The 24698-nt window shown below is 44.7% G+C and overlaps 1 protein-coding gene across 21 annotated transcripts in view; it reads left to right on the plus strand.

Moving 5' to 3' along the window:
• Positions 1-24698, plus strand: part of afdna (afadin, adherens junction formation factor a) — a 117879-nt gene that overhangs the window by 61691 nt on the left and 31490 nt on the right. For 15 of the 21 annotated variants that reach the window (XM_047801647.1, XM_047801648.1, XM_047801633.1 and 12 more), the window contains 12 exons: positions 4155-4224; positions 4621-4724; positions 5107-5162; positions 8571-8776; positions 10130-10150; positions 12075-12220; positions 12779-12873; positions 13578-13843; positions 15208-15351; positions 16359-16557; positions 16850-16953; positions 19773-19853. In XM_047801647.1, the coding sequence (XP_047657603.1) occupies positions 4155-4224; positions 4621-4724; positions 5107-5162; positions 8571-8776; positions 10130-10150; positions 12075-12220; positions 12779-12873; positions 13578-13843; positions 15208-15351; positions 16359-16557; positions 16850-16953; positions 19773-19853 (1492 nt within the window). The remainder of the gene's footprint in view (positions 1-4154; positions 4225-4620; positions 4725-5106; positions 5163-8570; positions 8777-10129; positions 10151-12074; positions 12221-12778; positions 12874-13577; positions 13844-15207; positions 15352-16358; positions 16558-16849; positions 16954-19772; positions 19854-24698) is intronic. The other 6 variants (XM_047801636.1, XM_047801652.1, XM_047801637.1 and 3 more) reach the window with 1 other exon arrangement.

Consider the following 24698-nt stretch of genomic DNA (forward strand, 5'->3'; position numbering starts at 1 on the left):
GTGTGTGTTTGTGTCGAGTGTGTGTTTGTGTCGAGTGTGTGTTTGTGTTTGTGTCAAGTGTATTTGTGTGTTTGTGTCGAGTGTGTGTTTGTGTTTGTGTCAAGTGTATTTGTGTGTTTGTGTTTGTGTCGAGTTTGTGTTTGTGTCGAGTGTGTGTTTGTGTTTGTGTCGAGTGTATGTTTGTGTTTGTGTCAAGTGTATTTGTGTGTTTGTGTTTGTGTCGAGTGTGTGTTTGTGTTTGTGTCAAGTGTATTTGTGTGTTTGTGTTTGTGTCGAGTGTGTGTTTGTGTTTGTGTCAAGTGTATTTGTGTGTTTGTGTTTGTGTCGAGTGTGTGTTTGTGTTTGTGTCAAGTGTATTTGTGTGTTTGTGTTTGTGTCGAGTGTGTGTTTGTGTTTGTGTCGAGTGTGTGTTTGTGTTTGTGTCGAGTGTGTGTTTGTGTTTGTGTCGAGTGTGTGTTTGTGTTTGTGTCGAGTGTGTGTTTGTGTCAAGTGTATTTGTGTGTTTGTGTTTGTGTCGAGTGTGTGTTTGTGTTTGTGTCAAGTGTATTTGTGTGTTTGTGTTTGTGTCGAGTGTGTGTTTGTGTCGAGTGTGTGTTTGTGTCGAGTGTGTGTTTGTGTCGAGTGTGTGTTTGTGTCGAGTGTGTGTTTGTGTTTGTGTCAAGTGTATTTGTGTGTTTGTGTTTGTGTCGAGTGTGTGTTTGTGTTTGTGTCAAGTGTATTTGTGTGTTTGTGTTTGTGTCGAGTGTGTGTTTGTGTCGAGTGTGTGTTTGTGTCGAGTGTGTGTTTGTGTCGAGTGTGTGTTTGTGTTTGTGTCAAGTGTATTTGTGTGTTTGTGTTTGTGTCGAGTTTGTGTTTGTGTCAAGTGTATTTGTGTGTTTGTGTTTGTGTCGAGTGTGTGTTTGTGTCGAGTGTGTGTTTGTGTTTGTGTCGAGTGTGTGTTTGTGTTTGTGTCAAGTGTATTTGTGTGTTTGTGTTTGTGTCGAGTGTATGTTTGTGTTTGTGTCAAGTGTATTTGTGTGTTTGTGTTTGTGTCGAGTGTGTGTTTGTGTTTGTGTCAAGTGTATTTGTGTGTTTGTGTTTGTGTCGAGTGTGTGTTTGTGTTTGTGTCAAGTGTATTTGTGTGTTTGTGTCGAGTGTGTGTGTTTGTGTCAAGTGTATTTGTGTGTTTGTGTTTGTGTCGAGTGTGTGTTTGTGTTTGTGTCAAGTGTATTTGTGTGTTCGTGTTTATGTCGAGTGTATTTGTGTGTTTGTGTCGAGTGTGTGTTTGTGTTTGTGTCGAGTGTGTGTTTGTGTGGAGTGTATTTGTGTGTTTGTGTTTGTGTCGAGTGTGTTTGTGTGTTTGTGTTTGTGTCGAGTGTGTTTGTGTGTTTGTGTTTGTCGAGTGTGTTTGTGTCGAGTGTCGAGTGTCGAGTGTGTTTGTGTTTGTGTCGAGTGTGTTTGTGTGTTTGTGTTTGTGTGGAGTGTATTTGTGTGTTTGTGTTTGTGTGGAGTGTATTTGTGTGTTTGTGTTTGTGTCGAGTGTATTTGTGTGTTTGTGTTTGTGTCGAGTGTATTTGTGTGTTTGTGTTTGTGTCGAGTGTATTTGTGTGTTTGTGTCGAGTGTGTGTTTGTGTTTGTGTCGAGTGTGTGTTTGTGTTTGTGTCGAGTGTATTTGTGTGTTTGTGTCGAGTGTGTGTTTGTGTTTGTGTCAAGTGTATTTGTGTGTTTGTGTTTGTGTCGAGTGTATTTTTGTGTTTGTGTCAAGTGTATTTGTGTGTTTGTGTTTGTGTCGAGTGTATTTGTGTGTTTGTGTTTGTGTCGAGTGTGTGTTTGTGTTTGTGTCGAGTGTATTTGTGTGTTTGTGTTTGTGTGGAGTGTGTGTTTGTGTGTTTGTATTTGTGTCGAGTGTATTTGTGTGTTTGTGTTTGTGTGGAGTGTATTTGTGTGTTTGTGTTTGTGTGGAGTGTGTGTTTGTGTGTTTGTATTTGTGTCGAGTGTATTTGTGTGTTTGTGTGGAGTGTATTTGTGTGTTTGTGTTTGTGTCGAGTGTGTTTGTGTGTTTGTGTTTGTGTCGAGTGTATTTGTGTGTTTGTGTTTGTGTCGAGTGTGTTTGTGTGTTTGTGTCGAGTGTGTTTGTGTGTTTGTGTCGAGTGTCGAGTGTGTTTGTGTGTTTGTGTTTGTGTCGAGTGTGTTTGTGTGTTTGTGTTTGTGTCGAGTGTGTTTGTGTGTTTGTGTTTGTGTCGAGTGTGTTTGTGTGTTTGTGTTTGTCGAGTGTGTTTGTGTGTTTGTGTCGAGTGTGTTTGTGTGTTTGTGTTTGTGTCGAGTGTATTTGTGTGTTTGTCGAGTGTGTTTGTGTGTTTGTGTCGAGTGTGTTTGTGTGTTTGTGTTTGTGTCGAGTGTATTTGTGTGTTTGTGTCGAGTGTATTTGTGTGTTTGTGTTTGTGTCGAGTGTATTTGTGTGTTTGTGTCGAGTGTATTTGTGTGTTTGTGTCGAGTGTATTTGTGTGTTTGTGTTTGTGTCGAGTGTGTTTGTGTGTTTGTGTCGAGTGTGTTTGTGTGTTTGTGTCGAGTGTATTTGTGTGTTTGTGTCGAGTGTTTGTGTTTGTGTGTTTTTCAGTCTTACAGTCATTAAGTATCAGGTTTAATGTTCACTTGTTTCTTTAAGTGCTTTAAACACTGATAGGTTTCTGTGTCAGAGAAAGAAATAAAGCCCAGAGACTAAATAAATAAATCTCTATATTTTTATACAGATTTGAACATCGAAGTTTTTTAAATGTAATTTTTTTTCTTGTTTGTATGGACGATTGTGTCGGTGTTTGTTTGTTGGAAGTGATGTAATAACGCAGAGACATGAAACAGTGCGAACATCCTGAAGGTTAAAAACGTCCCGAAGCCGAGCGATGAGTTCATGTTGTTAGATTCAACACACACCGTATTGTCACAATACGTCTCTGTAACCCTGACATCTTCACACTGAACGCTGAAGCTCTGGATCCCGGCCGGGGCTGCTGTTATTGGTCGGTCTGATCGACACGTAAAGCGACCAATCGCAGCTCCTCCTGTTCGCCCGTTCGACCGCGGATCTGTCATTAGAGAAAAGCTGCACAAACGAAAGCGTCTTGAACTTTGACGTCGTTTGTAAAATCGGGTGTTTAACCTACGTCGTCTCCAAGCGGCTTCAACTAAAATTAAGCTAGAATTTATCTCTAATGATCGAGCCTGAGGTGACGAGAAGGTGGTGAGGGAAAAAACTCCCTGTGATGATCTGAGGGAGAAACCTTGAGAGGAACCAGACTCAGAAGTGAACCTCATCCTCATCTGGAAATAATGTCAATAATGTCCTTTATACAACGGTTTATAGTCCAGTGGAATTGTGGAAGCAAGAGCTCCTGTGGAACCGACAGGTCAGAGTCATTACTGACGTCATTACAGGCTTGACACCGATTCCTTCCTGACGAAGTCTTCAGATGTCGCGGCGATCTGGATGAAGAGCGGTTCGGCCGATGCTCGTAAGCGCCCGTCCACGCCACGGCTTCCTTCCTTCTTCCGTGAGAGAAGTACAGAGACACGACGGGTCCCGGTAGCCGTGACGACCGAGACCGTGTCAGCTTTAAGCTCTGTATCAGGAAGACACTTCAGTATCGTGTTTATTTTATTCTTGGTTGCTCGATTTCGCAGACTCGAGGCATCACGTGAGCACCCTCTGGTCTTCTAAACGATTTAGTTGTGTAGTGTTTAAACGTGTGTTCACGTACGGTACGGATGTCCCAGTGGCGTCCAAATGTAACGCCATCACCAGCAGCGGGTTGTAACTCAAGCACGCTGTTTAAATCTACAGATCCAAAAACAACCGCGCTGGTGTTTAATTACAAATAATCCATGTAGGAGTGTGTGTGTGTGTGTGTGTGTGTGTGTGTGTGTGTGTGTGTGTGTGTGTTTGTATAGAAAATGTTGTCTTTCATCGTCCTCTTTTTGTGTCTGTGTGTAATCAAGTGGAAGAGGCAGTGAAATGAGCAAACACTGTGTGTGTGTGTGTGTGTGTGTGTGTGTGTGTGTGTGTGTGTGTGTGTGTGTGTGTGTGTTTGCAATGACCGTGTATCTATTTAGTACAGTGTGGTAAAGGTTTTTCCATTTCATCTCATCCTGTTATCTGCTTCCTTCTTGTATTTCCATAGGAGTGTCCCAGAGGCGACCTTTGACCTGCACGGGGACCTTCACAGCAGCGCTTTACTCACAACCAGCAAGGTGTGTGTGCGCGCACGAGTGTGTGTGTGTGTGTGTGTGAAGCATGCTAACTCTGTGTGTGTGTGTTATTTGGTGTATCTAACTGTGTGTGTGTGTGTGTGTTATTTGGTGTATCTAACTCTGTGTGTGTGTTATTTGGTGTATCTAACTCTGTGTGTGTGTTATTTGGTGTATCTAACTCTGTGTGTGTGTGTGTGTGTGTGTGTGTGTGTGTGTGTGTGTGTGTGTGTGTGTGTGTGTGTGTTATTTGGTGTATCTAACTCTGTGTGTGTGTTATTTGGTGTATCTAACTCTGTGTGTGTGTGTGTGTGTGTGTGTGTGTTATTTGGTGTATCTAACTCTGTGTGTGTGTTATTTGGTGTATCTAACTCTGTGTGTGTGTGTGTGTGGTTTCAGAGCTCAGGGAAGCTAGACATGGATCGTCCAGGTAACATTGGGGAGAGGGGCATGGTGAAGCCCATGATGCGCACAGAACCCAGCTTTGCAAAGCATGATGGGAGGTGAGAGTTCTGCTGCAGTGCATACACTCAAGTGTGTGTGTGTGTGTGTGTGTGTGTGTAGACTCAGTGTAAAGAGGAAGTGTGTGTGTAATTTAGGAATTCTGCATGTAATACACCTGATCTATTCCTCTGTCATCAACACCATGGATACCTGAATCCTCCTGCCCAGTCCTCTCATCTATAATACAGGATCACTGCACTCATGTGTACACACACACACACACACACACACACACACACACACACACACACACACACACACACGGAGCAGCATGTACGGCTGGAGAGGAGCAGCAGGCCTGGAGCGCAGTGTGTCTGTGGACAGTGGAGTAAACGTGGAGTTCATGAGCTGGTTCACTGTACGACTCTTTTCTCCTTATAGACCTCAAGACAGCACTGAGCTCACGCTGCCAGCTAGCATCGAGTTCAGGGACAACTGTAAGTAGCCCTACACACACACACACACACACACACACACACACACACACCCACCCAGAGACAGATACACACAAACACACACCCAGACACACACACACACTCTGAACAGCCTTTAGACCCAACAGATGAGTGCTCTGTCTCTCTCTCTCACTCTCTCTCTCTCTGTCTCTCTCTGTCTCTCTCTCTCTCTCTCTTCCTCCCGCTGTTTCTTTTTATCGACTTGTTTGTCTTTCCGTGTCATTTTACGATACGATGTTAAACCTGTATCCTGTTGTATGTCCAGTCGTCATGCTGACGGACTAGAAAGAGCTTTTCAGCCTGACCCACTTCACAGCCTTGTGCAGTCGCCATTCAGCCAGAAAAAATCAACAACCGAACCTGTTTTCAGAGAGCAGCAAAGGAACAATCAATTCCCACATTGATACATGACCAACATTAATCCTGACTTCACTGTAAAACAATCGCGCGCGCACACACACACACACACACACACACACACACACACACACACACACACACACACGATATGTTATTATCATCATAACAATATTATTAATATTAATCATGAATAAATTAGAATATTTATTATATTAATCATTGATAATACATTTAAAGTGAGAATATAAATGTAAATATTATGATGTAATAAAATAGCAATTTGAAAATAAAACAAATATTATACAAAAAAATATACAGATAATACAATAAAATATAAAATATATATATATGTATATATAAATATGCACACTAAAAAAAAACCCAAAATAAATAAATGTAAATAATAAATTTATACAAATCGAGTTCATTTATTAAAAACAAAAGGGGGAGGGGGGGGTCAATACTTTGTACAGCACCACCGACAGACTGCATTCACTAACCGTACCTGTAGAGTGATGTATCCGGTAGTAAATTTGCCGACTGCGTGTGAGAGGAGCCGATAAACAGGAAGTTGTGTGTGTACCGAACGTCACGGTCTTTAAAGCCCCAGTGACCGAGTGGCAGCGTGAATAAACACCGCTCCTGTTTCCCTGAACTACGACCTTCATTACAGTTCCCCTCTGCAGCTCGCACGAAACGTGCGTTCCGTTTAGACGCAGCAGGTCACGACTGCGTAATTGTCACTCAGCTGTTTTACATCTTGACATGAAGGGAATGATTCACGAGCTCTTGGTGGACGATGCAAATGTCCATGCAAAGGTCTGATTCCACTGTAAGCCTGCAGTCTACATCAGATCAGAACGTCCACTGGACCACAGAGTTCCTCGTTACCTTTGTTCGTGTGTTATCTATAGTCTCATATATTCTACATTAGTCCGTCAAGCTTCAGACGTTCAGCGGCAGAACCTCTTTACACAGCGTGAGGGAGGAGTCTCAGTGCTGAACACTGCACTACAGTTCAGCTCCGTACAGACCAAAGTGAGAGAAGTGCAAAACACTGACGACGGACGGACAGACAGATTAGAAGATGGATGGATGGGTAGATAATGGATGGATAGGTACATAGAGAGATGGGTAAATGATGGATAGATAGGTACATAGAGAGATGGGTAGATGATGGATGCATAGATAGATAGATACATACATACATACATACATACATACATGAAGGGATGGCAGGATAGATGGGTAGTTAGATGGGTAGATAGATGATGAATAGATACATACATGGATAGGCGGATGTAGGGCTAGATAAGTGGATGGATGGGTAGATAAGTAGATGATGGATGGGTGGATGGACAGATTGGAAGATGGATGGGTGGAGGGCTAGATAAGTAGATGATGGATGGGTGGATGGATGGATGGACAGATTGGAAGATGGATGGATACATACATGGATGGATGGAGGGGTAGAGGATTGATAGATGATGGATAGATACATACATGGATAGACAGATGAAGGGCTAGATAAGTAGATGATGGATGGATGGATGGACAAATTGGAGGATGGATGGATGGATGGGTAGATGATGGATGGAGGGCTAGATGGGTAGATGATTGAAAGATGAAGGATAGATACATGGATAGATGGATGGAGGGCTAGATGGGTAGATGATTGAAAGATGATTGATAGATGGATGGAGGGCTAGATGGGTAGATGATTGAAAGATGATGGATAGATGGATGGAGGGCTTGATGGGTAGATGATTGAAAGATGATGGATAGATGGATGGAGGGCTTGATGGGTAGATGATTGAAAGATGATGGATAGAGGGATGGAGGGCTAGATAAGTAGAGGATTGTTACTCTGCATATAACACACAAAGTCCTTCACTATTAGAGTTTCTTATTTATTACCAACTTGTTGCACCTTTTTACAATTTACTGTGGACCGTTTCTGAGGACAAGCTGTTGCTATAGAAACAACGATGTATTAATAATAATCCGTGCTGTGGTATTTAAAGCAGTAAAGCCACTCGTGTACCTGTGAAGCTGCTAGAAAGTGTATCTAAATCACTCTCACACACCAGAGAGCTGAATTTGATCTAAAATCAAAAAGAAGACGAGATTCTGAGAGTAAAGAGACTTGAGATGAGAGGATGAGAGGATGAGGCCGGACGACACGTAAAGATGAGTGTAACGTGAGGAACAGAGTTCACATAGATCGCTCCTTAATGTCTGATTATGAAACGCACAATGTCACTTCCCTGACTCTCCACAAGATGGCAGCACTGATGATCTCATACATTACATAATAGCTCGTGTTGGTGTTAATTTAGGGGTCGTTATCAGAGCAGCCTCTCGTTTGGCTGTGTGCTGCTTGTCTGTGTGGGGAACAGGAACAGCGGGACAATGTAATCACTCGTCTCAGTCCGGGTCCTTATTTGTTGAACAACAGCTTTGTGCTGTCGTGCGATAAGAACTTTAAAGCGTTTTCACACACACACACACCGCTGAAACGATCCACGGTGTGTTATACGCCTCGGTCCTTTTCTGCGTCAACGTGATTACAAGGAGAAAGCAAATTGATTCCGAATCGACTCCGAGGCAGGACGGGAATCAAATATGACCTGTTAAGTTTTTAGCGGTTTGAGATCCCGAGCTAAAAGTCCCGGCCGTAGAAGTGCAGAAATGTTCTGGAGATTTGGACAGATGAAATGTTTTAAACTGGTGGTTTTAGGTAATGAATCATCTTAAATGATTCATGATTCATTTTCTCAATTTATTTAGCACTGATTCTGCTCTACATGTTAGTGATTTTTGGGTGTTTTTATTTTTAGTCGCTGTGAACCCAACCCAAAGTTCGTTCTTTTGTGCAGAAACAAACCAAACAGCAAAAGAATCAAATGAATTTTACTTTGATTCAGCTTCATCAAACGATTCATTAATAGACGTTAAGGTGACTTAGGTGAAGGTTTCTATTTAATATCTCAGTGTTTACACGCTACTCTTATCGTTTCACCCTCCTAGCTGAAGATGCTTTCCTTTCGGCCATCATCAACTACACCAACAGCTCGACCGTGCACTTTAAGCTCTCTCCTACTTACGTCCTGTACATGACCTGCCGCTACGTGCTGTCCAGCCACTACAGACCCGACATCAGCGCCTCCGAGCGGACGCACAAAGTCATCGCCATCGTCAACAAGATGGTGAGCATGATGGAAGGAGTGATCCAGGTGAGTTCCCGGCTTCGATTTCATCCGTCGACGAATAAAAGAAACATGACACACTACCTCAAATTTAGCATGGCTAATGTAGCTAAGAAGGCAGTTTAGCATCATTACGCACTCAGCACACACTCCGGAATCCCTTATTTGGATTATACGAATACACGAGTCACGTTGTATATGCATTACTTAGGCCACGCCTCCGTGTCCTACAGCGACATGCACAGAAAGCCTATTTGAGTGCGCGCCGATGCTAAACCATCAGTTAGCAGCATTAGCCTTGTAGCGTGACTAGAGCCTTCTGCATAGATGCTGTAATTGTCATAGCAGCACATGTAGGTGTAGGCCGACATACATCGCAGCTCAAAAAAAACGTGTGTGTCCGTCTGTGTGTTTTCCCTTCCCGTCCTGTCCGTTTGAACTTTGCACCGTTTAAGAGCGGTGACTCACACAGCCTGTGATCTCGCGCCAGAAGAACGAAACAACCACCGCAAGTTTATTTACTCGGCCGTTTAGCCGCCCGAGACGTAGGTGGCCTGTCCTGCTGTGTGGCAGAAGTGAGAGGGTTATAAATAAAGATAGTTCAAATAGTAAACAGGTCCTTGCATGTCTGAACTGATCCAGTGCCAGAACGTGACGAGAGAGAATACACACTCACACCAGGCGCGTACTTGTGGCGTCGGTGAGGCAGAACTTTTACTCCTCATTAAAAGACACTTTCAAAGCCTCAAACCAAAAAAAAAGTCTGAGACCTTTTCCTCGTCATAAAGGTTAATCCTGCGTTCACGCTAGCAATCAATAAGTCACTGCACTTGTTGCATGTGCAATTGTGGGTGTGGCCTGTTCAGTGGGTGTGGCCTGGTCTATCTGCTATAAACTCTGTATCTTAATCCATGTACTCAAGTACTTGAGACAGTTACAGCTTTTTTGTTTGTTTGTTTGTTTGTTTTTTATTCAAAAGTCTGTAAATTTTTAAGTTTTTAAGAGAAACGATAACGTATAAGAGAGAGCTTATATTTTAGTGCCGTAAACCTGGGATTCGCCCGTTGCTAGCAGTTCCAGAGAACGCGTCACCGACCCTCGACCAATCAGAATCGAGCAGTCATCGAGCGACTGTGGAATCCGTAGCCTGTCGCGATGCTTGATAGCTCTTACACAAAGACAATAAATAAACTGGTTACGGTCCTGGTGTCTAATGTCAGGTCAGGAAGGGACGGTGTACATCTGTTTTGTGTGTGTGTGTGTTTACATGTCTGTGATATCTCTGTCCATGCCATGGCCGTTGTTGTTGTTGTTGACAGTCTCTCTCTCTGTCCTGTCGGATGTTTGTTCCCCCTCTTCCCACTCCTCCTCTCTCTGCAGGAGATTGCTGAAGGTGACCAGGTAGGAGACTGTAATGCCAGGGAGAGCTGTCTATCTCTCTGTCTGTCTCTCTCTCTCTCTCTCTTTCTCTGCTCATCATCCCCTCCTCCTCCTCAGTTAGCTTGGCTTAGTCTTACATGCCTTGGCCCCTCCCATAACGGAAACTTTGCCAATAATCCCTCCTCCGGCAGCTGGACATTAAAAACCAAACAAAACCATAATAATATTAAACCCGAGCGTAACCCTTCATTCAGCTCCAACCTGGACCATGTGATACTAAAACTCCGATCTCTGACTGTGGCAGCATTTTAATTCTGGCATCTTCATGTTACCTTCTGCTTCCTGCATTTCAGTGTGGATGCGAGACGAGCTCGTGTTCTGTTGCTTTATATTATTTTATTTTTTTTTTTCTTTTAAAATATATTTTTTTTGTTGTTTGTCTGTGGTTAATGTTTTTGTTCTTCTGAATGCATTCTATGGCTGAAACCAGAACGGGTGGGGTGGGGTGGGGTGGTAGCCGTCGCCGTCAGAGGGAAAACGTGTGTGTGTGTGTGGGGGTGGGTGGGTGTGTATGAGTGTATGCGAGTGTGTGTATGTGGTATACACAAGGTTCCAGTTCAGAAAGTGTGTTTTTATGTGTCCTGGGCCGTGTGTATCCCTCCTCGCTGTGTACTGGGGACATTAAACTCCACAGCAACCAGACACCGCTCGACTAAAGGTCCTAAAATCCTTCAGCGTGCTTTTTCCACTACACAGGAACCCCTGGTACAGTACTTAAGGTTCTAGACCTGCGTCCTACCCAGAAACCTAGATGATGTACTTATTTGTACTGATGTACTTACTCGAGCAAAAAAAAAAACACTTCATACTCTAAACATTGCTTGCAGCTTTACTCGCGTACTGGAAAAGTGGGCGGAGCTACCGGGCGAGAAAATATCTTCAAGACGGCCGAACGAACGTCTTTTAAACGAGTCCCCTTTTAACACCGACGCTAGACTAGGGTTCGTAGGGTGCGGTGCGTCATGTGGGACACGGCTTAAGTCATGTTTTCAGAAACGGCGGTTACCGTGACAACAGTCACAACGCTACCGCCGTTATGGTGCAGGGAAAATGTCGAGGTTTACAAAAGGAACCAGTTTACAGGATATCGGACAATAAATCTATACAGCTGGTTACTGGCATGAGGAAATTTAAATAAGATATTATTTTAAGGAACTTCAGACAAAAGGAAAAAGTAACGGCACCCTGGATAAGCAGGACGAGTTAGTGTGCGTCTGTGGCAGCTGTTACGCTGCAGTGGCTGAGCTGCATTATTGCACATTTTAGCTCTTTCACTGTTGTTTGTTTTTTAGCTTTTATGAGCTCTAAAGTTGTGGTTGTGGCTCAGTGTCCATCAGCTGATTTGTGATCAGTGATCGGTGTTTGTCAGCATACACACGCGTGTATGAAGAAAACCGGCAAGAGCGTTTTAAACCCGCCGGAAAACCGTTAGTTTCGACACACGCTTTTATTCACAGATCTACTTTTTGTACACAGAAGCAGACTGTTACCGAATGAACCTCTGTTCATGTCATGGAGCTCCCGCAGTGGGTGGAGCTCTTGTTTTATACCCTGTGACTGTTGCGTGATGCCTTTATGCCGTTATTCCAAGTAGCTTGTAGTTATTTCATCCACACGGACGTGGTCTTCGATATCGGATACTCGGCTAGTTCTGGTGCTGTTGCAGTGGAAAAAGACCAAAATGAACTAATTTCTGCTGAGTGGAGGGGTTAGAGCGAGTCAGTCCCGGGTCTGCGGTGTCTGGTTGTGAGGGAGCGAGGGTGGTAAAGACAGGGGCTCGAGTCTGTCCTGGGACTGCTGCTGCTTCTTGTGGCTGTGAGAATCCCTCTCCTGGCCCTCATGGGTTTGTTCCTGCGCCATGGCTAACACACCGTCTCTCTTACAGAAGCAGAAAAACATCGCCGGCGCTCTGGCCTTCTGGATGGCCAACGCCTCGGAGCTGCTCAACTTCATCAAGCAGGACAAAGACCTGAGCCGAGTCACGCTGGACGCCCAGGACGTCCTCGCGCACCTCGTACAGATGGCCTTCAAGTGAGAGTCGCAAACACATACTGGTTTATGCTAGCAATGTCAGATGCCTTCAAACCTCTACTGTAATGCTGTTGGGTTCAGATTTAATGCCAAATACATCTGAGTATGAATTATTCTAGGCAGAGTTGAAGGTTAACCGCAGCTCTACAACGTGTGTTTATATCACGTCACATCGTGAGGCCGTACTCTGTAAGTGGGAGGGGCATACTCTCTGTCTCCTGTCAATCACAGCAACCCTAGTTTAACGCGTTTCCTCTCGGAGTCTTGCGTTACGGACCACCCTCACGAGGGAGTAGTGCCGCATCGCTATCTTTCGGGGTCGCTTCTCATTCGCATAAAGTTATTGCATAACTCCGCCCACTTTATCGCCCATCCTGTAAAAGTGACATTATAAAAGCACATTATTTGCATCTGTTTTGCATCTTTGTCTAAACAACTTTTAAACATGTCGCTAAAATTCCAAATTGATATTAAAGTGTTTTTCATGATTTGTCCAAGTTTAAAAATTGCTTCATGTTTGTTGTGTTTTATTTTTGTGTTTGTTTCCCCTCCCTTCAGGTATCTGGTTCACTGCCTGCAGTCAGATCTCAATAACTACATGCCGGCGTTCCTCGACGATCCTGAAGAACAAAACCCACAGAGACCCAAGATCGGTGAGACACACACACACACACACACACACACACACACACACATTTTTAATCTCAGACTTTATTCCGCTTTAAGTTAAAGTCACTTTTAATAAATCGTGTTCATGTGATGCCTAATAAGTGTTAATAATCCAGCCGAAGGAGCAAATTCTCCTTGTGCTCATTTAAATACAGAGATCAGCTGAAGTGAATTACATTTCTGTCTGATCAAAAGTCGTCATTTAAGTTTAATAAGAATATTTTGCACAACAATTTTAGTATCTGAATTTAAGGATTTTTTTTTGTTGTTGAAATTATTTAATTAATTAAGATATTTTTTATTATTTTATTGTTAGGTTTTATTGTTTAGATTTTTTATTTTATTGTTATTTTATTGTTAGATTTTGATTATTTTTATAAGTTGTAGGGTTTTTATAATGTTTCTGTTTTTTCAGATAAAATATTTTCCAAATGAATATTTATTTTAATTACAGACTCTTTAATATATATATACATGTTAGAATATTCAGATTTTTTTCTAATAATAATAGTCATGTTTTTTCACCTTGTGAAGCATCATTTTTAATCCAGTTTTAATTGAAATAAAGTTAAAAGAGGCCTCAGGAGATCTCATGCATTTCAGACCGGGATAATTCCCAGAATACTTGCCTATGAGATACGAAGCGGCCGTGTTGTGATCCGTGTCCTTTTTGATTCCTGTCCCTCAGAGGACGTGCTGCACACGCTGACGGGCGCCATGTCTCTGCTTCGACGTTGCCGTGTGAACGCGGCCCTCACCATCCAGCTGTTCTCTCAGCTCTTCCACTTCATCAACATGTGGCTGTTCAACAAGCTGGTGACCGAATCAGACTCGGGTCTGTGCTCGCACTACTGGGGCGCCATCCTGCGGCAGCAGCTCAGCCACATCGAGGCCTGGGCTGAGAAACAGGGTCTGGAGCTCGCTGCCGACTGCCACCTCAGCCGCATCGTGCAGGTATACACACACACACACACACACACACACACACACACACACACACACAGTAACTGGAGATGTACTAGCTCTTCAGCAACACCTCATGAAATGAAGTGCACACAACTATAGAGCTGATCAGCACACGTTTCGTCTAAAAGCATCTCCACAACATAATGCTCCCACCACCATGCTTCAGTGGGGGATGGTGTTGTCAAGGTGATGAGCAATATCAAGGGCAAAAAAAAAAAAGGTCTTAACTTTTAAAGGTGCGGTGCACGTCGTTTGAGAAATGCTCCAGAGAACCGAGTCGGCCGACAAACAAAACAAACGTTTAGCCAATGAGCAGAAAGGGGCGTGTCTTGTCGATATGCGGCAGAGAGAGTGTTCAGCGCGCATGTGTGACATTAGCAGAAAGCTACTGAACCATTGACATGGCGGATACCTGCCGTTACCTCTGCCTCGGGTTCTAGGTGTTGAACGTCGTCTTCCGCGTGAAACGGAGCTAAACCTTTCACGGTACAACACACAGTACTACAAAAACACATCTGTATTACCATAGTATTACTCATTGTGTTCATTTACTGATAAAAATCTCCCCTCAGCCAGCTGCCCCAACAGGTTCCGCCATAATTGTTGCCTGGGTTACGTATGTATATGTGTGGGCGGAGCTATAAGAACAGGGGTGACACCCATTCGGGTTAGGGGCGTGTTTGTTTTGGTGATTTCAAATGTCAACATTAGCTTTCAAACAACGTGCACCGCACCTTTAACTGTAGTCTCCAACACAAAATGTCCCCTATGGCTTCCTTATTCACTCGATATCTTGTGGTAGTTTTGTAGGATTTACCTGGAATTCTTCAGACCAGCAGATTTTGGACCGGTTCCAAACAGGCTAAAGGTCACAGCCTGATCAAATGTGTGAAATGTTTTTCCTTCAAATGTTTACATGGCCGTGTTATTTAGGAACTCGTCTCCTATTGTTAACAGTGGAGGCTTTTAATTGTTTTTCTAACCGAACCCCTCCAGAACTTCCAGAACTTTTTCCGTCCCAGACTTGCTTTCATGGCTCTCCGAGGTTTCCACCGTTCTGTTTAGTTTAGGCGTGTTCTCTGAGAAACTCTCACAGGAACAGGTGTATTTATATTTACACTGAGGTCATGTGACTGATCGCCACTCATCGCTGCTTACGTGATTTGGAACGGCAACAAAACTTTTAAGCTTTTAAGTAAATAATTGAACACAATATTGTTTTTTTCCCCCCTTCGGTATTGTGAGTTTTGTTTTCGTTTTTTTTTACCATCGGTCATTTTGAGCTCAAGTCAACATCAGTTCCTTGTTCTTGTACGTATTATGTGTTATCTCGTGATGTCTTGTGTTTCCAGGCAACGACTCTTCTCACCATGGACAAGTACTCCGTGCAGGACGTCCAGAACATCAACAACACGTGCTTCAAGCTCAACTCTCTGCAGCTCAACGCGCTCATGAGTAACTACCACTGTGCCCCGGACGAGCCCTACATCCCCCCTGTGAGTGTCGCTCCTGTCGTCCGTCTCACTCCTCCTGAGTCACTGAGTCACACCCGGCGCTCTGTGGACTGGAGACGCAGCACCACTGTGTTGTCTTTACTTTCACACGAGTTAAATCTGAGCTGAGATTTCTTGATATCGATGAAATTAAAATGAAATCGATTTTAATTCACCCGCCTAAAGATAATCAACATCTCTCTCTGTCTCTCTCTCTGTCTCTCTCTCTGTCTGTCTGTCTGTCTCTCTCTTTGTCTCTCTTTCTGTCTCTCTGTCTGTCTCTCTCTCTCTGTTTTTCTGTCTCTCTCTGTCTCTCTGTCTGTCTGTCTCTCTCTGTTTCTCTCTCTCTGTCTGTTTTTCTGTCTCTCTGTCTCTCTCTCGCTCTCTGTCTGTCTCTCTGTCTGTCTGTCTGTCTCTGTCTCTCTGTCTCTCTCTCTCCCTGTCTTTCTGTCTCTCTCTGTCTCTCTCTCTCTGTCTGTTTTTCTGTCTCTCTCTCTGTCTGTCTCTCTCTCGCTCTCTGTCTGTCTCTATCTGTCTGTCTGCCTGTCTCTCTTTCTGTCTCTCCATCTCTTTGTCTCTCTGTCTGTCTCTGTCTGTCTCTGTCTGTCTGTCTGTCTCTTTCTCTCTGTCTATCTCTGTCTGTCTGTCTCTCTCTCTCTCTCTCCATCTCTTTGTCTGTCTGTCTGTCTCTCTCTGTCTGTCTGTCTGTCTGTCTCTCTCTCTCTCCATATCTTTGTCTGTCTCTCTGTCTGTCTGTCTCTCTCTGTCTCTGTCTGTCTCTCTGTCTGTCTCTCCTCTCTCTGTCTGTCTGTCTCTCTCTCCTCTCTCTCTGATAGGTCAGTTGTGTGGTGTGTGTGTGTGTGTGTGTGTGTGTGTGTGTGTGTGTGTGTGTGTGTGTGTGTGTGTGTGTGTGTGTGTGACATCATTGATATCATTCTCCTGGGTATGTTTTCAGTGAATCCCCCAGACCTGACGATTGATTGTAAACGTTGTCCTGCTGTTTTGTGCAGGAGCTGATCGATCACGTGGTGGCCGTGGCAGAGAACACGGCGGACGAGCTGGCACGCAGCGACGGCCGAGAGGTTCAGCTGGAAGAGGATCCCGACCTACAGCTTCCCTTCCTGCTGCCGGAGGACGGCTACTCCTGTGACGTGGTCCGCAACATCCCCAACGGCTTCCAGGAGTTCCTGGATCCGCTGTGTCAGAGAGGTAAGAGTTGGAGGGAGTTTCTCCTTTTCCCCAACATTCCCGAGCGCCAGTCACGGTCAGTTCACTGTAACAGGGATGCGGGTGGAACTCGTTTACTTAACGCTGACGTGTGAGCGGTGGAATGTGGTCGGTTAAGGTCCTGCAAAAAAGAACGGTTTGTCTCGGATCAAAAACAAACACAGATAAGAGAGAGAGGGAGCAACATGATAGAGTGTGAGAGCCAGAGAGAAAGAGAGCAGGATCTCCAGGATTCGGGTGTGTATTAAAGGTGTGTGTCGAATTGCTCTTCCAGGTTTCTGCCGCCTGACTCCTCATCCTCGCTCTCCCGGAACCTGGACTGTCTACTTTGAAGGAGCCGACTGCGACAGCCACTTCTCCGCAGATAACACTGACCTGGTAGGTCACATGACACCATTAACCCACACACACACACACACACACACGTATATTATTTAAAGACACTGCGTCCTCTGAAGGCTTTCTTCCTCATCCATGATTAGATACGACGGTCCAATCGTTTTTTCCCCTTAAACACAGCCGTGCTGCACTTCTGCAGAGCGATACGGTTAACGTGCCCCAGACCTACCTCAGTGTGTTAGATTACAGTCAACACCACTCGCACCGTAGCGCCTAATTAGTGACCAGAGCGCCGTAAATGATAGCTTTCTGTTCACCCTAATCGCACAAAAGCCCCCCGAATTGCACCGCTTCCCCTGTAATTACCCTGTTCTTTCCTGCCGTGGTTTGCGTGCATCGTGCCCAAAGACAGAAGGCTCGGGCCTCGTTGGCTCCAGGTCGTGCTCGAGGAGGAGCCAGCTTTCGGCGGCCTGACACCATCCAGTCTCGGATTAACGAGGGCTGGCCACGCGCCAGACAGACCCACCCACCCCCGCGTCTCCAACCGCTTCTTAATGATCTCATTCATGCTGCGGTGAGGATCGCTGCACTCTGGCTTTTATCACCGAGCTGAAACACAGCGATTGGTAAAACTGCAGCAACTCCCACAGGGGCTTTTGTGTAGGGCTTTCCCCATCACTTACACAAACACTCACACTCGTATACACACACACACACACACACACACACACAAACAGAGGGGGGCACGTTGGCTTAGTGGTTAGCACGTTTGCCTCACACCTCCAGGGCTGGGGGTTCGATCCCCACCTCCGCCTTGTGTGTGTGGAGTTTGCATGTTCTCCCCGTGCCTCGGGGGTTTCCTCCAGGTACTCCGGTTTCCTTCCCGGTCCAAAGGCATGCATGGTAGGTTGATTGGCATCTCTGGAAAATTGTCCATAGTGTGTGAGTGAATGAGAGTGTGTGTGTGCGCCCTGTGATGGGTTGGCACTCCGTCCAGGGTGTATCCTGCCTCGATGCCCGATGACGCCTGAGATAGTTCAGATAAGCGGTAGAAAATGAATGAATACACACACACAAAAATAACACGCTTTTCTGTATTGACAAAAACACCACAGTAACACACACACACACACACACACACACACACACACCCCTTCAGGTAACTTTTTGTTTTGTGTACAAAAGTGCCCAGTCTCGGTTGACTGTATTGCTTTTATAACCATTTTATTATATATAAATAAAGCAGTAATGACTGTAGTGACTTTGTGTGTCATGTTACTGTCACAACACACAACAATCTACACAAAGCGCTACACTGAACACGACCGTTCACTTTGTTTAAGCGTGCTTTATGCAGCTAAGAATCAGATTTATTTACCTAGCGACAGAGTTTGTCAGCTAGCAAGCAATACAACACAAGGGTGTGATACAAAGTGGAGTTAAAGTCGTGTGTGTTTATCCACAACCCAGTGTTACAGTCAGGTAAACATCATCATCATCCCTCACCACACTGTAGTGTGTGTGTGTTACAGTCAGGTAAACATCATCCCTCACCACACTGTAGTGTGTGTGTTACTGTCAGGTAAACATCATCATCATCCCTCACCACACTGTAGTGTGTGTGTTACAGTCAGGTAAACATCATCATCATCCCTCACCACACTGTAGTGTGTGTTACAGTCAGGTAAACATCATCATCATCCCTCACCACACTGTAGTGTGTGTTACAGTCAGGTAAACATCATCATCATCCCTCACCACACTGTAGTGTGTGTGTTACTGTCAGGTAAACATCATCATCATCCCTCACCACACTGTAGTGTGTGTGTTACAGTCAGGTAAACATCATCCCTCACCACACTGTAGTGTGTGTTACAGTCAGGTAAACATCATCATCATCCCTCACCACACTGTAGTGTGTGTTACTGTCAGGTAAACATCATCATCATCCCTCACCACACTGTAGTGCCTCTAATGAGTGTGTGTGTTACACAAGATGTTACACATTAACACACATTATTACACATTAACACACATTATTACACATTAACACACATTAATACACATTATTACACATTATTACCCATTAACTGTGAAGCTGAAGGACCTCCAATTAATAATATTTCATCACAATTCTTTAAAGATGTTGAACTTGATTTCAGCAGAAAATTTAGAGCTGAATTTTCTTCAACCTAAAGGCCTGTTTCTCTCTATCTGTCTGTCTCTCTCCCTCTCTGTCTTTCTGTCTGTGTCTCTCTGTCTCTGTTTCTCTCTCTGTCTTTCTGTCTATGTCTCTCTGTCTGTCTCTCTCTCTCTGTCTCTTACCCCCCCCCTCTATATATATGTATGTGTGTATATATGTATATATATATGTATCTGTCTGTCTGTCTCTCTCTCCCCCCCCCCTCTCTCTCTCTCTCTCTCTCTCTCTCTCTATATATATATATATATATATATATATATATATGTGTGTGTGTGTGTGTGTGTGTGTATGTGTGTATATATATGTATCTGTCTGTCTGTCTCTCTCCCTCTCCCTCTCCCTCTCCCCCCCTCTCTCTGGCCCTTGTGGAAGAGAGCTTGGCGCTCTGTGGCGCTGACGCATGTGGCTTTCATTCTTGACTCGTCTCCAAATGCCGCTGTTTCTCCTTGTGGTCATTCCTGGCTCTGAGGAACAACCGCCGCTCTGCGCCTCGCCCTGCCTCCCCCTCCTCTTCCTCCTCCTCTTCCTCAGCTCAGCTAGTCTGGTGCAGAACCAGCCACGAGACTAGCGCCTGAGTCCCAGGGCATCTCACAATCCTGCTCCTGCTCCTGTTTCTTCAGCTCTAACTCCTCCACTGTTTGCTCTCTCTCTGCAGCCAATGAGGAAGGATCCTGAGATCGCGACGGTGACGTTGAAGAAGCACAATGGCATGGGCCTCAGCATCGTCGCTGCCAAGGTAAGGAAACATCTCATCATGCTGGTGCAGTGGAGATGTGGAGGTTACATGAAGTGGCTGAGCTAATGGAGAAGTTGTTTTCTCAGTGATTTTGACGATTCCTCGAAACGAAAAAGTTTCCGTTCATCGTATCAGAGAGTCGCATCATTACAATAGACATGCGAGGGCAAAAAAAAACACAGTCACGTGACTAATACAGATCACAGTAGTTAGAGAATTCAGCAGCTACAACAGGAGTTTCCATGCTCTCAGCAGCCGCAGCACCCGTATCACATCCCAAATATCTGCAATTGTTTGCACAACAAACATGAGAAAGCAGCGAAGGTTTCAGTCAGTGGAGAGTTTCCTCGTCTGTAGTGCAGGGGGCGGAGCTCCAGCATGCAGTAGTTTTATGTAAATTGTGTGTGTGTGTGTGTGTTATCGTGTGTTTAGTCTACTCTCGGCTCCTGCTTTACGGCTCTCGGTGTGTTTGTCTTTACGAGGTGAAAAGCTCTCTCTCTCCGCCACCGAGTCACAGAGATGACAATCAGTCGTACGGACATTTGCGTCCGTAATTAACACACAACGGGGCGTCGAAACGTCTCTCGTACATCTTTTCCCTGGACGAACAACCGCACTTTGTTTGTGCATGAGCTACATTTGCATCAGTATGTGTAGTGTGCAGTTAGAGGGACAGGAAATAAAAACCAAATCATCAGGGAGCAGCGACAGGATGGTTAGGAGTGGATTATTTACAGGATCTCACACTTTATACTTTATACCACACGCTTATGTTAAACTCTAAACACTTAATAATAAATTATATATATATATATTACTGTGTGAGAGGGAGACCGAACAAGAGGGAGAGAGAAAGAGAGAGAGCGTGTGAGACAGAGCAAGAGGGAGACAGAGCAAGAGAGAGACAGAGAGTGAGACAGAAAGAGAGAGAGAGTAAGACAGTGAGAGAGCAAGAGAGGGAGACAGAGAGAGAGAGTGTGTGCGACAGAGCAAAAGGGAGACAGAGAGCAAGAGAGCGAGAGGGAGACAGAGCAAGAGGGAGACAGAGAGAGAGAGTGAGACAGAGCAAGAGGGAGACAGAGAGAGAGATAGAGCAAGAGGGAGACAGAGAGGGAGACAGCAAGAGGGAGACAGAGAGAGAGAGAGAGTGAGAGAGAGTGAGACAGCAAGAGGGAGACAGTGAGAGAGAGTGAGACAGAGCAAGAAGGAGACAGAGAGAGAGTGAGACAGAGCAAGAGGGAGACAGAGAGAGAGAGTGAGACAGAGCAAGAGGGAGACAGAGAGAGAGAGTGAGACAGAGCAAGAGGGAGACAGAGAGAGAGAGTGAGACAGAGCAAGAGCGAGACAGAGAGAGAGAGAAAGAGAGAGAGAGAGTGAGACAGAGCAAGAGCTGTATTTGGGTTGCTTCAATTTTGAGTTGCAAATTTTTTTAAGCACGTGTGAAAGAACGTCTCAAATCCAGATGTGACTGTAAAAAGCAGCTCCTGCGAAGGGGATCCAGAGGCCATGTGAGGGAAAAAAAGCAAGCAAAAAGTTGGAGTTCAGCCAGAACTGTTTTTCTAACTTCTATTTTGAAACCGTGCACAGAGAGGGAGTGAGGTGGAGGACAGGGAGGGTGGGAGGGAGGGAGGAGGGAGAGAGAGGTGGATCCAGTCAGAGCAGAGTAATGATAGGTTTGTCCCGGTGTGTGTGCCGTGTGTGTGTGTGCCGTGTGTGTGTGTGTGTGTGTGTGGAGCAACACAAAGTTCAGCAGGACTCGAGGCATTCTTGCGCTCCGTGGCTTTGCTTGTCGGTGAACAGGTTTTGACAGACTAGCATGTAGCAGGGAGCTGAGCTCAGACGGCTTCCTCGGATCCGATCCATCTTCACCTGGAAACGTGTTGCTCTCGGAGCAGCTGTGTGTCTCGCTGAACTGCTCCACACACCACGAGCGGAGATAGCAGCATGTGGTTCTCTGTGGTCGGGAGGAAAGGCCAGTCGGTAAGACACTGCTTGGGTTGGCACGTGTGTGTGTTTGGAGAGAGAGTGTGTATGTCTGTGTTTGGAGAGAGTGTGTGTGTGTGTGTGTGTGTGTGTGTGTGTGTGTGTGTGTGTGTGTGTGTGTGTGTGTGTGTGTGTGTGTGTGTGTGTTTGGAGAGTGTGTGAGGAAACACTGGCAGATGTTTGGAGCTGGTGAAATCCGAGGGCACTCCTATTTGTGAGGAGACTCGTATTATATATAATATAACTAAAGTACAGTGGAGTGCGAAAGTTTGTGCACCCTTAACGACAAAGATCAAAAGAACACGAAGACGTCGGATTTACGCCAGCATGACATTGTTGATATAAACAATTCCAGTGTTTATAACACGTAACTGCAGGTCAGGGAATATTTTCTTCCTCTTATCTCATTCCAGCTATTTTTTTTGCATTTGTTGTTGCATTTTTAATTTTATCCTGTTATCACTCGCGTTATAGCCGCTATACAGTCGTTCCTGTCATCACCGTCTCTCTTGTGTTTTTTCCTCTCTCCGTCTCTTAAAGTTAGTAAAACTAAACTGGTGAACCAAATACTCTCCTTCTCCTGGACACACCTTATATAAATGAGCCAGTTTTCGTTAGCAAGTCCCTGTGAGTGAGGCGTTGCTATAGAAACGTAGAGATAACGTAATAAGACTTCTTTTACCTGTGACCTACAGCTTCTGACCAGTCTGATGTGAGACGTGACACTCTTCCCAACCGTAGGGAGGGGCACAAACTTTTGCACTCGACATCGTGTTTACATAAATATGAAGATTACTTTTACTCGCCTCTTTTTCCTGATTCATCATGTCAAGCCTCTGTTGGTGATTTTTCATTTTGCCTCATGTTTTTTATGATTTATTAATGAATTGTTAAACAAATGTATACAGACGTTTTTCCCATTCGGATCCCATGGAGTGAGGGGCGTGCAAACTTTTGTCTAAATAGCACAATGGGCATTTCTTTTTTCTGATGCCACATACACACACACACATACACACACACGTACACACATACACAGACACACACACTTACTCACAGACACACACATATATACATACACACACACCATATAATTCATTACTGTTATATATTATATAGGATGTCAGGCTACTGAACTGTGTGTGTGTGAGTGAGTGACATAATGTCCCCTATGGGACCTTTTTAATGGGACAGCAGAAGGGGAAATCCTTGCCGCCCCCAAACACACACACTTCTGCAAGGAACCCAGGAAGCGTCCCCGATCTCGTCCCCACGTGACCTTTCTCTTAACCCCTTCTTGAAAATCTTTTCCCAGTCGATCCACAGCTCTTCGCCTCTTGCGAACTCTCCTCGGTCGTTTCTGTTTGTTTGTACAAAGTGCAGCACAATAGCGCCGTGACTTCCCTCACGGTAGGTTTCTCCGTCTCCTGTCCCCTTTTGTCCACCGCACTCACAATAGCAGGAAATGGCTTCATCGGCGAATTTCTGCACTTCCCAAACGCTCCGAGAAGAAGAAAGACGAGAAACCGCTCGGACACCTGGAGCTGACATTTTTTTGAGTCTCCTGGCTTTAAGGAGAGTCACGAGATCGGTGTAATCACGGAACCTCTCCAGATGCTCGCTGCATGTGCGGCGCTCCGCGATGATTCACCCGAGTGGAATTTTATTTGGGATGGATGTCGGATTCGGCTAAACACACAGCTGTAATTAGTCTCTCAGTATCTCCTGCTGTGCTCTCATCTTCTGGATCGGATTTCTGTTCTTATTCGCTTGGATGAAGAAAGACTCTGTTAACAGCTGTTAGACGCAGCACTACAATCTCGACTCTCTTTGTTTACAGACCTCGTGTAATTCAGGGACACGTGTCTTGACATTGCCTTCATTTCCTGTTTGAATCTTTAAGTGTGGTTTATAATAAGTAGTACACTATGATCAAGCACGAGTGTGTTGCCCAGCTCCATGTTTTGGTTCCCTGGAAACCTAACAGCTAAATATCTTTAATGTATAGTCATTACAAATAGCAGGCTAGTTAGCTTACCTTAGCGTATTAATTAAGAATTTCGTTTTTTGCTTTAAACGAAATCTTTTTTGAGCCTCGTTAGCATTGTTAGCGTCTCCCAAAAGTCTATAGTCATCCCATCCTATCCATCCTGAGAGGCCTTTGTCATCTGTCTGGTAGTTTAGTTTGATTCGGTGGTCCTGGACTACTGCAATGATCAGTAGTTCAACATCTTAAAGGTGAGGTCTCCGTTGTTTGAAAGCCAATGTTGACATTTGAAATCACCAAAACAAACACGCCCCTAACGCAAATGGGTCCCACCCCTGTATCGATAGCTCCGCCCCCACACATACATACGTAACCCAGGCAACTAATGGAAAGAAATGTGTCTTTATCATAGCTGAAGGGAAGAACAATACGATTGCAGATAAACAAACAAGCAAAAATGCCACACAAGCATAATGATGTAAAGGACAAAGGCATATATTAGTTCTGTGTAACAAAGCAAAACCAACGTTACTCACCTATCGAGAAGGAAAAAAGCGCCTCGGCGTCTTAAGTAAAGTCGGCCACATATTCACAGGTCGGAGTTTCCCGAGTCGATAACTCCTGAGCTAAACGCTGTTACTACACAAAACGCGGTTGTAGCTGCCTCTCTACATTACTACGATAGAAAAGAGGTGTTATTTGTGTAGTAACAGCGTTTAGCTCAGGAGTTATTGACTCGGGAAACTCCAATCTGTGAATATGTGGCCAACTTCCTGCTCCTTCAGTTCTCTCCAGCGCTGGAAAGCTGATCCTATATTAACACGTCCTACTTCTTGTCCTTATCGTAAGTCTTTCTTCTCTTTCTTTCTTTGTTT

This window comes from Tachysurus fulvidraco, chromosome 16 (genome assembly GCF_022655615.1).
Source record: "Tachysurus fulvidraco isolate hzauxx_2018 chromosome 16, HZAU_PFXX_2.0, whole genome shotgun sequence".
Taxonomy (NCBI): domain Eukaryota; kingdom Metazoa; phylum Chordata; class Actinopteri; order Siluriformes; family Bagridae; genus Tachysurus; species Tachysurus fulvidraco.